The following is a 16,866-nucleotide window of genomic DNA, read 5'->3' on the forward strand; positions in this document are numbered from 1 at the left end:
TTCATATTTTGTCGTAGCAACAACAGTGAAACAATTTTTATTAACTTACTTCTTGAAGAAGTCAGAGAACTTTCAAATCTTTCTTGACTTCTGAATAACCCTACACATCTTACATAAGACAGTATCTGATTAAAGAAATTATTGATAGAAGTTAGCTACAGTAAATACGTTACGTAACAGGTTGAAATGAACGAGCTTATCATGTTTTACGCATAAGTTTGTGCAGATGCTAAACATTAACACAGTTGTAATTCTTGATAAAAAATTAGTGAATGTCATTGTGCAAACTCAGTCAAAATTCCGACGTTTTCTTCTACCATTTTATTTTCGCTTCACCCACAGAGTGAGTTAATTTGCAATTTTCTGTAATGATGCAATACTTGTTGAAGTTGTAGTAGTCTTCTAATCAAATGCCCCTTATGCACCACTATCCATATTATCAAAAACATAGACTGTAAAAACTAACAGCTATCCTGGGTCATTCTTCATTTGCTGGATCTACAATCCGATGCTGCAATTCTTCAGGTGTGATGATGTCTGTTGTATAAACTAGGCTTTTTAGAGTACTTACTTTTACTTTTTTCAAAGCCAAGCTCTTAGACTCATTACTGGTGGAATCAAAACAACTCCAATAGATTCTATGAGGTTCCTCACTCATATTAACAGTATCAAAATGACAATAGAAGAAAAAGCACGGATTCAATATGAAAAACTTTTCAGATTACCAGGAAACAATTGGCATTCATACAGCCCTCTCTGTAGATTGAAAAATCAAAAAAGTTTCATATCCATGGTTCAAGAATTAAAACAAAAAATCAATATCTCGAATTTAAAAGAAAACTTACAAATTAAACCAAACCATTTAACTCTATTAAATATAGAATATAATCTAAATTTAACAGAAGAAATACTAAAATCAGAAGTAAACACTGAAATACTAAAACAATTGTCTTTAGAGACAATTAACATTAGGTACCCTCCACAAAACTGGCTTCATTTATACACTGACGGATCCTTGATCTCCAGAGAACGAGGTGCCGGTGCAGGTGTTATGTGCTGTCTCTTCTCACTTTATAGATCTCTTGGGTATGGAACAACAAGTTTTACTGCAGAAATCATTGCCATAAGTGAAAGTCTCAGGAATCTTCTATGCCACATCAATAAATTTAAAAATGCAGTTATATTGTCAGACTCCAAAGCAGCTATTCTATCAGTAGTCTCTAAACACACACTTTCATCTCAAATAGCAGAAATAACTACAATGCTCTCTCAATTAATATCACTCAATAAAAGAATTGTATTCCAATGGATACCATCCCATTGTGGAATCCTGGGAAACGAGAATGCGGATGCTTTAGCAAAGAAGGGCAGCACTGCTACTTACAGACCTGTTACTAAATCTACGTATTACTCTGTGAAAAGATTTATTAAATCTACATACTTAGATTTCAACAAACAAAATTTGATAACACAAGCTCAAGGGAAAAAATGGAACTCTCTGCATCATAATCCACAGTTAATTTCCGATTTACCACGAAAATCGTCTGTAGCTGCATTTAGATTGGCAACAGGCCATGATTGTTTGGCCAAACACCTGCATAGAATTGGAATATATCAGTCCCCTATCTGCCCATTGTGCAATTCAAACCAAGAAATGGATTCGGAAAACCTCAAAATCTGTGCTTCAGTGGCTGACCATGATAATATCTTTGAAAAATATTGGAGTGCAAGAGGTCAAATGACTTTATTGTGAACCGCCTGGCATTAGAAAACAACAACAACTTTTACTTTTTACAGGCTTTCCTCCTTCCAGTGGTTGCCTTACGTTCCTGTTACAATTCTCATGACGTTCTATCTTGCCCTCATCCAATTCTCTCCTCTGCATGGACTTGTTGACTCCATCCATTCAAGTAACCTGCCGCGCTTCCTTCGACCAGGATCAGTCCAATTAACAACATTCACGGGCAGTCTCTCTTTTGCCATTCTTCGCACATCTCCGTACCATTTCAGAGTTTTTATTTCCAATCTATCGACAACGGTTTCTTCTGCATCCATTTCTAGTCAAATATATTCATTCCTTATTTGTTGCATCCTTGATATTCTCATACGTCTTCTCAGGCCATTCTTTTCTTTCGCAAATAGTTTTTTTTTTCCGTAATTTTTCGTTCACTGTCCAACTTTTACCTCCATAAGTTAGAATACTCTCTACTACAGTTTTTACTATATTCAATTTTGTTTTTTAGTTAAATCTCTACTCCATAAAAACCCGTTTAATGATTTAATTGTTTTACCTGCTTGATTGACCCTATTGTGTATGTCCTTTTCGCTTGTGCCAGATTGGTCAATAACAGATCCAAGATATTTAAAATGTTCCACTCGTCTAATTGTCTTGTCATTTATACGAAGGACTTCCCCTTCTCCTCCCACTATAATGTATTCAGTCTTGCCATAATTGATGTTCAAGCCTCCTTCATCCAATGTATCAGCGCAAGTTTGCGAGTCAAATTCAACATCCTGCCTATCTTGTCCTATTATCTACAGCAAATAATAGGCTTTGAATATACAGGGTGATTCACCAGGATTTGCCGTCCCTTACGGAACTTATTTCCGAAGACATTCTGAGCAAAAAATGTCACATAAACATCTCAATATTTTCAGAGTTACACTAATTTGAAATTGTTTGTAAAATACCAGTATTCTTGAGTTTTAAGGATGAAAAAATATTACAGATAAAGAATGAACTATTCAGGAGTATCATTTCTTTAATTAGCTAGTATTCTACAGCTAAAAATATGTTGTGAATTCCATAGTTGCTTCATACAGAATTTTTTTTTCGATTTTTAACTACAAAATTACATTTTCTTAAGCATTTACCACAACAATTGTTACAAACCACGCCACTCTTGTAAATTCTTCAAGACTGTACATTAGGCTGCATTATTAAACTGTAAAGAATTTGGTTCCTAAAGTCGTATGATTTGTAACAATTTTTGTGATAAGTACGTAAGAATAATGTAATTTTTAGTTCAAAATTGAAAAGCAAAATCTGTACATATCAAATGACAACACATTTTTAGCTTCAGAACACTAGCCAATTAAAGAAATGATACTTCTGAATAGTTCATTCTCTATTTGTAATATTCTTTTACCCTTAAAACTCAAGAAAAAAAGGTATTTTATAAACAACTTCAAATTAGTGTAACTTTGAAAATATTGAGATTAGGACAAATGTTTATAGACTTTTTTTGCTTAGAATGTCTTCGGAAATAAGCTCCGTACGTAACGGTAAATCCTTGTGAATCACCGTTTATTTATCATTTATTTCTATTCAACAGCATGCAGTATTCTATTTTCTCAGGACATAATCCAAAAATATTTTGAAGTGTTGGTGACATTGCACATCCCTACATTAAACCTTTCGTTATGCGAAACTCTTTGAATATTCTACTACTCATTTTCACACACACATTACAATCATATAGCCTTCTTATTAATTGAATGAGAGGTTTATGAATTCGACAACTTACTAAAGAATGTTAGAGTTTGTTTATTGATACGGTATCATAGGCCTTTTCTAGGTCAATGAATACAAAATGTAATTCTTTACTATTCTCCATCCTTTTTTTCGATAACCCCATAAAAAATCCAAAGGATTTAAATCCGATGATCTAGGTACAGGTCCTCCTCTACCTATGCGCCGTTCATCATATCGTCTGTTTAAATCTGCAATGCTTGGAAAAAGTGGCATAAGTCAATTTCCACAAAAATTGTTATTAGTTTATTGGCAACTTACGGAACATCTGCTCGCTTGGAAAAAGAGACGTAAGTATTTCTCCTATTACAATAATTCATACAGAAGAAAATCAAATCGACATAAACCTGTGTGAAGACAGCTTTATCCTTCTTCTTTAAATTAAGATTTTTGACTTGTGCCACTTTTCCCGAGCACTACAGAAATATCGTCTCTCACACTTAGAAGGAAATAGATGGTGAGAGTGCGGCATACATACGAAGCATGAATGTTGCCGCTTTATCGTATCTAGGCGTTCGATTCACTGGCGGCCCCAACAAGCAAAAAAAGTATTATCTCATAAATGTTAATTTGCGGACTTTTGTTTCCTGGAACGTTTTTGCTTCTCTTCGTTTTTATTTCTCATCCCTAAGTTTCTGACCATTACTTTTGAAACACCCTGTATAAATATTATTTTCACGAATATTGTTTCACATTATGGTCTATTTCCGTGTAGGATGTGTAGCTTATCCGTCTCGACATATTTGATTGACACCCTCAATCGTTTACATTGCAGTTAATGTTTAGAAGTGTGAGAAATAGAATAAATTAAATCTGTATACTAGAAGCGACCCGTGAACCAACAAATAAGGTTATACAGGTGGTCGGCATACTCACTTTGCATTTTTGGGCAGGAAAGGTTCTTCATAATCATCTGACAGGTGCTGTCTGGTGCAGTGATGGGTGGGAGAGGTATGGGAGCCATAGCCATCTGGATTCAGCTGCAAAATAAGTGACATCATTAGCATAACTATAGCAATTGCATGTTCTAATAAAAGTTACAGGGATTTTTTTTTATTTTTTTACCAAGTATTGCTTGCTTATTTTCTTCGATTAGCGTGAATTATTTTACACAAGTCAAAATATAGTTCTGTGTTTCATGTAACTTAGAAGTTATAGGTATTAATATCTAAAATAATGACATAAGAAAGATAAGTAGCGTAGCTCTAAATTATATTATATACATACATACATACATACATACACACATACATTACATATTACTAACGTTGTTTGCTTAGTTGCTTCCCTTAGCAAAATTAATTATTTTACATAACAGGTCAAAAGTTGGCTCTTTCATCAATATAAAAGTTATAAGTATCAACTAAAATACTCGTACAATAATAAAATAAGCAACACAATTAACATAACTGTAACAATTGTAAATATTGCTAAAGATTTCTTGCTTTCTTTATTCAGTTAACAAAACTGCAGTTCTATTTTTAATGAATACATTTTTTGTAGGTTATTTTACGACGCTGTATCAACATCTGAGGTTATTTAGCGTCTGAATGAGTTGAAGGTGATAATGCCTGTGAAATGAGTCCGGGGTCCAGCACCGAAAGTTACCCAGCATTTGCTCAAATTGGGTTGAGGGAAAACCCTGGAAAAAACCTCAACCAGGTAACTTGCGCCGACTGGGAATCGAACCCAGGCCACCTGGTTTCGCGGCCAGACGCGCTAGCCGTTACTCCACAGGTGTGGAGTAATAGATTTTATATCACACAACACTCTATACTGGATACTTAGCAAAGCAACATCCTTAGCACTACTTGTGGTTTGTAAGCCATCCCAAACCCCGATCTCCAACTCTCTGATCGCTAGTACTTTTATACAGTGTGTTCAAAAAGTGTGGAATATTATTCATACCTTCTTAAATTTTAATTTTATAAAAAACAGTTGTATACAATAGCTGTTGGAGCTAAACCATACAATGTGATAGCAGTGTTCGAAAAAGTTATTCAGGCTACATGGTGTGACAAAAACCTTTATTTTTTTAATGGCACTCTACATTAAAATTTACGTATTCCAAATCTCTATTAAATTTTACACATGAATAAGTATAAATTTTACTCATTCACCCGTTTCGTGTCTTCCCATCTACGTCTCGGTCTCTCCAAAGGTCTTTTTCCCCCTTCTGCCACCCAACTAACACTCTATAAGCATTTCTGGATACGACCATACGTGCTACATGCCCTGCTCATCTCAGACGTCTGGATTTAATGTTCCTAATTATGTCAGGTGAAAAATACAATGCGTGCAGCTCTGCGTTGTGTAACTTTCTTCACTCTTCTGTAACATCATTCCTCTTAGCCCGAAATATTTTCTTAAAAACCTTATTCTCAAATACCCTTAATCTCTGTTTCTCTCTCAAAGTGAGAGTCCAAGTTTCACAACCACAGAGAATAACTGGTAATAGAACTGTTTTATAAATTCTAACTTTCAGGTTTTTTGAGAGCAGACTGGATGACAAAAGCTTCTCAACCGAATAATAACAGGCATTTCCCATATTTATTCTGCGTTTAATTTCCTCCCGAATGCCATAATATACTCCTCTCTTAAATTGAATGAACATATCGAGAATTAAGTCAATGACTTTCTCAAAAGACGGTATGAAATGTTTAATATAAAACAATTTTTGTCTCGGAAAGGAAGCAAAAACGAGAAAAATTATATTATATTTTTTGTTTGAAGTATCTCAAAGAATAACCTCCTGAAAATACCTACAGTTCACGTTGAATAACACTTGGTGTAGAGCGTGTTTAAATAGACTTAGGTCTATGTATTTTAGTTTTATGAGAGACTCAAAACGATTCTTTTGCGACTATCTTGCAGGCTGTAAGACGGAGCCTGTTATTGTAAGTGTGAATAATAAAAGTGCTGGTTAGTGGTAAAGAAATTAAACGGGCGCACTGTATTCTTGTATTTGCCTTTTTAAGTTGCAAGGTCACTAATTATTTATTTGTTTAGTACATTTATTTCTACTGGCAGAGTTAAAGCCATAAAGCCTTCTCTTCCTCTCAACCAATTAAGTGATCTGTGCACAGTAAAGCAGAGTATTTAATAGTGTTGTGGGATTTAATCGATTAATCGATCAGTTTCTGTTGTAAGATTAATCGATCAAAATATTTAATCGAATAATCGAGTCGATTAAAATTAATCGGTTGTAGTTGATATTAATTATTATTTTGTTAATACAAACTCATACTAAAAATTCCGACAATATTCCTCTCTCGGAAATTGCTTAATTAAAAGCACAATAGTACTATTATTTACTAACTGTAAACGAGTGAGCGTAGGGAAAATCTTTGCACACACACTTCAGAAAGAGATGGAGATATAAGGACAGTGACCTAGTCTACTCTATTGAAAGTTGAAACACAATGCTAAACCCTTATTAAGTTTTATGGTTTTGCAAGAAAACTTCCACCTTATTGTCAGCTCATCTGTCTAGCATATGAAATACATATTTTTCTGAGATTCGTCCCCCTCATACCTTATAAAATAGCCATGTCTACACTGTGTGCAAGTTAGAGCGTAACGACCTTCTTCTTTTTCTAAAATCTGGTAATTCGATCACAATAGGGGCCAGTCTTCTGTTTCGACCGCTGTACTTTTGCAGTTGCAGTTTCTGTACTGAGTTTGTATATGAAGGTTGTGTGTTTAGTTTGATAAAGAAAAAAAATCAGTTTTCTGTGGTTTGTGAAAAGTGTAAACTCCATTATGTCATATGAAAATTTGAGAGGTAAACTCTGTGAAACATTTGGATTTAAATTGAACTATCGTGGAGAATTGCTTGACAGAAAAGTTTTTTTCGTGTTTAGTGAAGCAGGAAACATTGTTACTAAACGCAGAGCGGCACTTAATTCGGAGCATTTGAGTGCACTCACATGTTTAAAATCATGGATGAAGCAGTATTAACTAGGTGAGTCTTCATACTTTTTGTTATTTATGTTTGTCTCAAAAATTCCCAGAGAAATTGACACAATAAATTATAAACCTCATAATAAATATGTTAGTAAGTAATTAAAATAGTTGTTTTGTAATATAACGATTCAATATATACAGATATACAACATATAATACTTATGCTTATCACCGAACACAAGTTAGATATTGTGTATTACAGTATATTAAAACATTTTTTTTCGATTAATCGATTAAATTCAAATAGCTAGTTAACCGATTAAATATTTTGATCGATCAACAGCATTAGTATTTATCGAATCCGTATGCATAGGATACGAATAATTACGCCTGTAATTGAAATAGTATGAATGCGTAAATGGGAGTACAAAGCATTGCAATATAAAATGCCTTCGGCTTATTTATTAGGTTATGTTCGGTCTCAGTTCTCCCGGTATTTCGTTTCCCCTCTCCTGGGAAAACGTTAAAATCATCACTATCTGAACTGGATGGAGCCAGATGTAGGTAAATTACCTCGGGAACTGATCGTTGGCTCCTGAGGATTTGAAGGGGATTAAACTAGTCAATATATGCAGGGTAATACTTGTCTCTAGCTAGCCTGTATAATAATCCGTGTAGATAGGCGAACAGTTAGTCAATTAATAGGCTCAAGTATACTTCAAGACCATGTGTAGGTCGCCCTTGCTTACTTACTGCTTTTTAAGGAACCCGGAGGTTCATTGCCGCACTCACATAAGCCCACCATTGGTCCCTATCCTGACCAAGATTAATCCATTCTCTACCATCATATCACACCTCCCTCAAATCCATTTTAATATTATCTTCCCATCTACGTCTCGGCCTCCCTAAAGGCCTTTTTCCCTCCGGCCTCCCAACTAACACTCTATATGCATTTCTGGATTCGCCCATACATGCTACATGCCCTGCCCATCTCAAACGCCTGGATTTAATGTTGCTAATTATGTCAGGTGAAGAATACAATGCGTGCATTTCTGTGTTTTGTAACTTTCTCCATTCTCCTGTAACTTCATCCCTCTTAGCCCCAAATATTTTCCTAAGCACCTTATTCTCAAACTCCTAATTGGTGATTATCGTTTCCTTCCCCATAATACAACAAATAATCTCCTATTTGTGTTCTGCCGTTCCCATCTAACCTAACCTCCTGTACTCCCACAAAGTCTATTCTATATCTAGCTAGTTCTTTTGCTACTAATGTTACCCCTCCTGTTCTATATAAAATTGTAACATTCCAAGTACCAAATCTCAAAGCCTTATTCCTTTGCTGTGGTCATGCCAGAGAATCAGTCCTATTCCGAGGCTTATTTGAAGGATTCGTAACAAGCTTTTTATTTTTACGGTGATGGGTTGTTAGCCCTTCGCCCAACCCCCAAGCTGGAGGACCACCCCTCATCGGCTGTCCGCGACTGCTTATTCAATATATTCACAGCTACCCTCCATATCTGGAGGCCGTCTCCTCGATCCGCAATCTGAGGACGCGCCATGCCGTGGTGATATTTGTATATTTTGTATAATTCTAAACAGCAGAAGTATTCCCGATTGAATATTGTACCAACTGTTTTTCTGAAAGGGAAACTTTTCATCACACCCTCTTCACATTTTAATGGACAAGAAAATTTCATATAATCAGTTTACTTTTTGAGTTTAATTATAAAACTTTAAAATCTCGACGATTAAAAAATAGTCAAATTTTACTCTATAAGACTGTTAACGGTATATTGAATAACTGTGATTTTTCTTAAATTCCTTCAGTTCAATGTAAAAAAAAACAATTACATCATAGGCAACCTTTTGTTATTCTCATTCCTAGAACTGTTTTCTTCAAGAACTCTCCATTGTTTGTTATGTGTAATACTTACAACTCTCTGTCTTTAAACTGTGATTCTCAATTAGATTTCAGTTTAACAGTTGAAAAATTTCACACAATATTAAAAAGAATTGTATTTTCTTAGATATTTAAATTATGAAGAAGTGTATTACAATGTTTTTACTCTAGTTTTTAAATAATTTTGCATCATTATATTGACACTTGGCACTATATTAACTGCAACATTATATTCTAGCATCTATTACCGTTATGTATTTTCTTTCTTTCGTTTGTGTTGTTTGTTTTGTTTTTTTTTTTCTTATTACAGTACGTATTTTGTGTATTTATCTATGTAATTGGAAGCCTGCTTCTGTTGGTGGTGGATTTAAGTAAATAAATATAGCTCGATTCGAAGCTCATGAAAACGAGAATAAGAAACAACCTTGAAAATATGCCGTAGTTGCTTCTGAAGGGCGTAAATCCTAATTAAAAGTCACTACAAGACATACTGCCATACTTTACCATTATACTATCGTTTGCGTAGCTCAACCGGCTAGTGACGCGCCTTTCGAGTCCTTTCGAGTAAAAGTTCTGGGTTCGATTCCCGGTTACTTCTTACGTTTTGTTCTTTTAAAAACAAAAACATGTAGAGGGCAGGACTTCTGAATACCAATAGAAATACAGGGTGTTAAAAATAACCTTTACAACGTTTCAGGGGTAATAAAGGAAGTAAAAAGAAATATCTTTTGTAAATGAGAAAACTTTGGCAGATCCGCCGTTTATTGTGTATGTAAGTGTTAGTATAATCCATAAAGAACAAGACCAACTGTCGTTTTAGAGGTGGTGTTCAAACTACCGTTCATTGAAGGCATTGCACAACTGGTACCTTCGTACTGTGGTGTGTCTGCAACGCTCAAAAAGGCCAACATTGTCTCTAATAACATGTGCAGCTTCAACAACGCGAGCAACTAAGTCTTCTGCCATATCGAACGGGTCTCATACACAAAACATTTCACGTTTCCCCACAAAAAGAAATCCAGTGGGGTTAGGTCCGGTGATCGAGGTGGCCACGGTAGCGGCCCACCCCTGCCAATCCACCGATCGGGGAATGTAGTATTTAGGTGGTTCCTGATACGACAATCAAAGTGTGGAGGGGCACCGTCATGCTGAAACCATATTCGTTCTCTGATGTTCAATGGGATATTTTATAAAAGTTTTGGTTGGACGTCGCGTAGAAAAACAAAATAATTATCACCATGGAGACTGTTAGGCAACAGACAGGGCCCTACAAGGTGGTCGTGCACAAACAGAACTAACCAGTGTGTGTGTTGTGACGGAAGTCAAGTTATCTATTCCTTCAGGGCATCTTGCGGCAAAACGGCGCATCTGCTAAAGTTTTGTCACTTAAAACAGACGTTTGTTTTTAACTCCTCTATCATTCCTGAAACGTTTTAAACGTTATTTTGTAACATCCTATATACAATCCCTCCTCAGTTGGTTCTAGCTGAACGGGCAAGAAGATTCTTGCTGTGCATCTACTTTATCTTTCAGTTTGTTTATTACGCACGGTGCATTAGATCTTGAATTGGAGACGATTTTAGTGGCTAGATGAATCCGTTAAATATAGCTCGTGACTTCTGCAAACTAGTTCATGATAATTTCGGAAGTTTTGAAGTTTTCGAGTTCCCCAAGAGAAAAATAAGACCTAAAATAAAGTAGAAATGTGGAAAAATTAGCAGTGAGGTCTAAAATTACAAATAGAGATGTGAAGTGAGGGGAAATGTGTCATAGAGGAAGGGTGTACAAAGTTATAAGTTATAAGTTATACGTATAATATTTGGGGTAGTAATATAAGGTAGTGGAAGAAACGACGACGGACAAGAAAAGACAGAGTGGAAGAAATGTAATAATAAATTAAAACAATTAATGACCTAATGACTTCGGCGTTGTAAAACGGGGAGACTAATTCTGAAGTGCCGCCTCACCAAAAACGTATTGCTTAATGACAAATACTGGGTGTTCATTTCAAAGTGTGTCATGACGTCACTGTTGTGAGTCAGCGATTTGAAGCGAGTTTCAGCTTTTAAGTCAGAGAAGTTGCCTATTAATTAAGGCGTTCAATCTGAACTTGAGAACGTGTACGGTATAACTTGAATGTCGTAGCAACAGATGGCGGTCTGTACGGTCTGTGTGCTACCATAACCTCTTTCGAACGTGTTTTGCGCGGGCAAGTCGTACGTAGGGTATTTGTTATCATCCGTAACGGCAACATTCCACAATACAAATCAAATCCTCCGTGTCCATATTTACCGTCGAAGTTAATGTCAACAAATACGTAAGTAATCGTCTTAACCTTCTCCCCATATCCCGACAGTAAGAAAAAAAAACTCACCTCAGTACATGTTTCCAAACAGTTCACATTCCTGCCACTATCCGGCGTCACCGTACGTATCGGTAAGTACTCTTCAGAATGAACGCCGTACTTGCTAGGCAACTTCTCTGGCATATAGGTAATACGCCTCTGCGGAAGTGTAGAAAGACTGAATTCTCTAGGCTCATCGGCTAGCCACATGAGGCATACAGCGAACCATGACACATTTTGAACTGAACACCCAGAATATTCATTCATTCATTCATATTAATACCATGTGTTTGAATTCACCACACAAAATTCAAACACAAGATATACGAAAAGAAACCAGAAACAGTGTCAAATCAGAGGGCATAATTAGGTGTAACTGCTGGTACTTAATAGTATTTTTAGTATTACTTAGTATTTAGTCCCATATTCCCTAAATTATCATATTCTGACCACTGTTGCTCTACATGACAATTCCTTCAGCAAGACTGTGCTGTTACCTTGACCACAGTGCCCACTGTGGGGTCACCGTGAATCTCGAGCACTTCTTTATCCATTCCTTCCAGCAGTTGCTGTTCTGGGTTCGAACCTTGGCTGCTGAGCAGTCGCTCTTTCATCTCATGGATATAAGGACAGCGCTGCATTCCGTCCGGCTCCTGCAACATTTAACAAGTTCTTAGAAAGAATATCTATACCACAAATTCAACAATTTATGTACATTTATTTCATAAATCTTTTTTGAACAACAATATTGGAGTTAGCTTGCTAATTCACCTAACAATTCCAAACATACAAAAAAAAAAAATAAATAAATAAATTGTAAATCGCGTAATTTCAAATTCCAATTATTTTCAGTAGGTTCATACCTAGATCATATATGTAACAGATAACTTATCGCTATGTTAAAATCGGCAGCACTTTGAACAGAACAACCGCCAGGATCGCCACCCATCCGCTGTAAACGAACACGAGATGGCAGTACAGTCGCTAATGCAATTCATATGGGAATTATGACGTGACTCCTTATGTAACAACTAGATGGCAGCGTCATAAACCTGACAAAAGTTGTTAACGTAAAAGCCTATAAGACCGACCTATCTGTTACATATATGATCTAGGGTTCATATCGAATTTCGTAATAAATTTGCATTTCAAATTAGTATACGACATTTCTTTGCAAATATGATAGGGAATACTGAAGCTTTGAACTGAAATTTGGTTTACATAAATCGAAATATAATGGATTTGGACCATGATCTTAAAACTATGTCGAAAATATTATAGAGGTGTAATAGGCTAAGCGAAGCACTATTTCAGAAAATAATATAAAGTTTTGTGGATGTGTAAATTATTCCAAAATTTTAACAGGCTTACTTATAAACTTACAAATGACTTTTAAGGACTTTGCCGCCCTCACTTAAGTCCGTCATCTGTCCCTATTCTGAGCAAGATTAATCTAGTCCCTAGTATTATATCCCACCTCCCTCAAGTTCATTTTAATATTATTCTCTCATCTACATCTTCTTCCCTCAGGCCTTCCAACTTACACACTATATGCATTTCTGAATTCACCCGTACGTGCTACATGTTCTGCCCATCTCAAATGTTTGGAATTGATGTTCCTAATTATGTTAGGTGAAGAATACAATGCGTGCAGTTCTGCGTTGTGTAACTTTCTCCATTCTTCTGTAACTTCATCCCTCTTAGCCCCAAATATTTCCCTAAGCACCTTGTTCTCTAACACCTTTAATCTCTGTTCCCTTCTCAAACTGAGAGTCCAAGTTTCAAAGTCATTCAGAACAGTCGGTAATGTAAACGTTTTATAAATCTTAACTTTCAATATTTTTATTGTATGACAAAAACTTTTCAATCGAATAATGACAGGTAGGCCTATTTCCCATATTTATTCTGCGTTTAATTTCCTCTCGAGTGCCATTTATATTATGTTACTGTTGCTCCAAGATACTTAAATTTTTCAACGTTTTGAAAGAAGAAATTTCGAATTTTTATATTTCCATTTCGTACTATGTTCTGGTAAAGAGACATATTCATTAAGAGGGTATCTACCGAAAATATGAAATAAAAATTAGTTATTTTTAGTTACCGCAACAATTATTATGATCCAAGAATGAACTGTTAGAATATATACAGTTATATTTATAGTTAGATTTAAAAATGAGAATTTACCTACATCCGTTTTCTGTTTCTTACATTTGATTTTAAAATCATGCTCATTCCTACTATTGTACGTTGGCTTCTCTAAGCGAATCGTTATGTCTACCAATGCTTTTTTTGACTAGATGTGCTCTATACAATGATGTTAATCTAATTATTGTGTCATTTTGTAATTATTGTGTATTAATTGTATTGTGTTATTTTATTGTAAGTTACCACTGCCACCGGGTATTTGTCCACTTGCAGTGTAAATAAATATAACTTCCACTCTGTACAAAACTGAGTACCGAGTTTCTCCTGAAGGTAAAAAGCGGAGGGAGCATGGTGCCAACTGCACTACCTCATTCTAGCGCCGAAGACATTAAAGATCGGAGCTCTACAACCATACTTTTCATGGGTTTTATGGCGTATAAAAGGGATATCTTTATCCTCGATTAATGTAATTCACCACCAAAGTTCGTTAATCTTATTAAACATCCTGTATAATTCCTCCATAACTGCAAATATACTCAAACTATGAACCTTATCGCAGGCCTTGGAAATTTTAAACCATAAACGAACAAGGAGATGCATGTGTCATCCAATTAACAGAAAGGAGAGCTGAAGTGAAGGCTATGTGGGTGGTACACACTAACCTTCAAAGAGATTATTAAATTTGACATGTTTATGACGTATAAATTTATATAGGAGAGGTCACCAAATGCAATAATTCCAGTCATTATATCCGATAAGTCACAACATTAGTTGAATGGCAGGTGGACTAGTTTTACACCTCCGGAACCCGGATCCAGAATCCTACGAGTATGAAGTATGGGCAGATTTTCAGGACAGCACAGTTTCCGTCGTCAACCCACCATTCAAAATGCCCCACCATCAATATCGGTGGGATAAAAACAATGGGAAAGTTACAAAATCGCATTAAACTTCCAGTCTAATTAAAGTAGACCTACTTCTTCCGGGAGAAATAATTTATGGATCTATTAGAAAGTGTACTGTCACCTAAAAAGCATACTCGAACACACTCAAGTAATAAAATTACTGACTTTATCACGTTTAGTTATTTAATACCATGACAACCAATCAACACAAGGGCGAGAAGGGTCTAGGGAGACCTAACAGGGCTAACATGCAACGAAAGAAATAGAAGATACGGAGAAGGAAAAAAGGAGCATAACGAGAAAGAAGTTTACAAACTACTTTATTTAAATAAATTAATAAATATCACAATATCACATTATGTTTTCAAATTTCTGTCATTTTGACATCCTACAGACTACACTTTGAATCAATCATCATTCCCATAGTGCATTTCAATGACACTGATTGTTCGGAGTATGTAACATCAGTGGCGTAGCATGAAATTTTGAGCAGGGGAAGCTAACTCAAGTTGTCTTTCATGTACAATTGAGAAAACGTATTACAAAAATATAGTCTTAAAATAAATAGTAGTTAGTGTCAAGTCAGCAGTCCGAAGATTGGTTGGAACCTCGTAACACCAATAATGCATGACGTCAAATGGTACGTAGTAAAATATGATTTCATGGTTTACACATACAGTATCTCTAACAAATAGACACGTATACGTATAACATTAGCTCACTTCCTGTCATACTTAGAGAAATCACAATATAAACGGTCAATAGATACAGTATTAGTATCATTACGTAAGTACTTGTCTGTCTTTTGGTTGTGTCCTTCATTGACAGCAAGGGCGGTCATTTGTTTTTTTAAATCACACTTTTGTTCGTAAGTCAGTCTTGATAATAGAATTGTCCTAAAAATTCAAGTAAATTGGTGTCAGGAACTGTTATTTCACTCATTATTTATTATATCAGCCAGAATGAACACTAACACTTCAACTGAACACAACTCACGAAAGGGATAACTCGGAAACTACATTATTTTCAATGTAAAAGCTAGCTTCTTGCGAGCCTTGCGGCCAGGGTAGTTAGTCAGAAAGGGATGGAAAATCTGCGGGGTGGGTTACACAGAAGAATAAGTGAAAGAAACCAGTCTGCTTGTAATTCAGTGGAGGAGATTGGAAGCTGGTGTGTGCAGGCTTCTTGTTCACTGCTGCATCACAAATCATCCTGAGCTGGCGCATCACAATATTTAACGCGTAAATATAAATTCTATTAAAATTAATAAATAATTTTGTTCACAAACTGCAGGTTTATTATGAAATCATTAACTGGAGAAGCTAAGCTTTTTAGCTTACATTGACGCTACGCCACTGTGTAACATCCAATCGAATTAGCAGACCGAAATTTCTAACTCTCACACTTAACTGCAGCATTTCGTTGCAACAGACTGTCAAGGTCTGAGGAAGATCTGAGCAGACGGTAGTGATGCAACAGTCTTTAGGAACCCACGGTTCACTGGGAAGGGGATCTCTGGTGTGGAACGCTATGGCCATAACTCTCCGTGGCAATTACCGAGCTTCGAAGCAACAGAAGTGCAGTAACCGAGAGCGAGGCTGCCATGGAGCAATTGGCGCCCTGGGCGAAAAACGTCAACGCCCCCTACGTCCACCTACCTACTGAACCTCACCCGTTATGAATGTCAGAGCAAATTGTAACGTAGCAGGCAACTTACTACTATCCTTAAAAAGATTCTATTGTCATTATTTAACTTAATAACACTTCATAAATTACGTGACCAGTTGTGTTGCAGGTTGTGCATAAGGTGCGGCTTTAACACTGCGTTAAAACTAGTGAGAAGGAAAATAAGAAAATTGTCTGATTGGGAAAATTTTCCGCTATATTTTTTCGGAAAATTTTCCGACTGTCCAGATCAGCGTTTCTCAAACTATGGTCCGCGGACCACCTGTGGTCCTCAAGTTCTGCCCTTGTGGTCCTTCAAAAAGACTTACTTACTTACTGGCTTTTAAGGAACCCGAAGGTTCATTGCCGCCCTCACATAAGCCCGCCATTGGTCCCTATCCTGAGCAAGATTAATCCAGTCTCTACCATCATATCCTACCTCCCTCAAATCCATTTTAATATTATC

General features: G+C 36.1%; 1 protein-coding gene across 12 annotated transcripts in view; it reads right to left on the minus strand.

Annotated features, from left to right (window-relative positions):
- Positions 1–16,866, minus strand: part of OtopLa (Otopetrin-like a) — a 349,564-nt gene that overhangs the window by 179,776 nt on the left and 152,922 nt on the right. For all 12 annotated transcript variants that reach the window (XM_069819334.1, XM_069819330.1, XM_069819342.1 and 9 more), the window contains exons 2-3: positions 12,183–12,338; positions 4,409–4,512 (exon numbers count right to left, since the gene is read on the minus strand). In XM_069819334.1, the coding sequence (XP_069675435.1) occupies positions 4,409–4,512; positions 12,183–12,326 (248 nt within the window). In that variant the 5' untranslated portion in view covers positions 12,327–12,338. The remainder of the gene's footprint in view (positions 1–4,408; positions 4,513–12,182; positions 12,339–16,866) is intronic.

This window comes from Periplaneta americana, chromosome 2 (genome assembly GCF_040183065.1).
Source record: "Periplaneta americana isolate PAMFEO1 chromosome 2, P.americana_PAMFEO1_priV1, whole genome shotgun sequence".
NCBI classification, from domain to species: Eukaryota; Metazoa; Arthropoda; class Insecta; order Blattodea; family Blattidae; genus Periplaneta; species Periplaneta americana.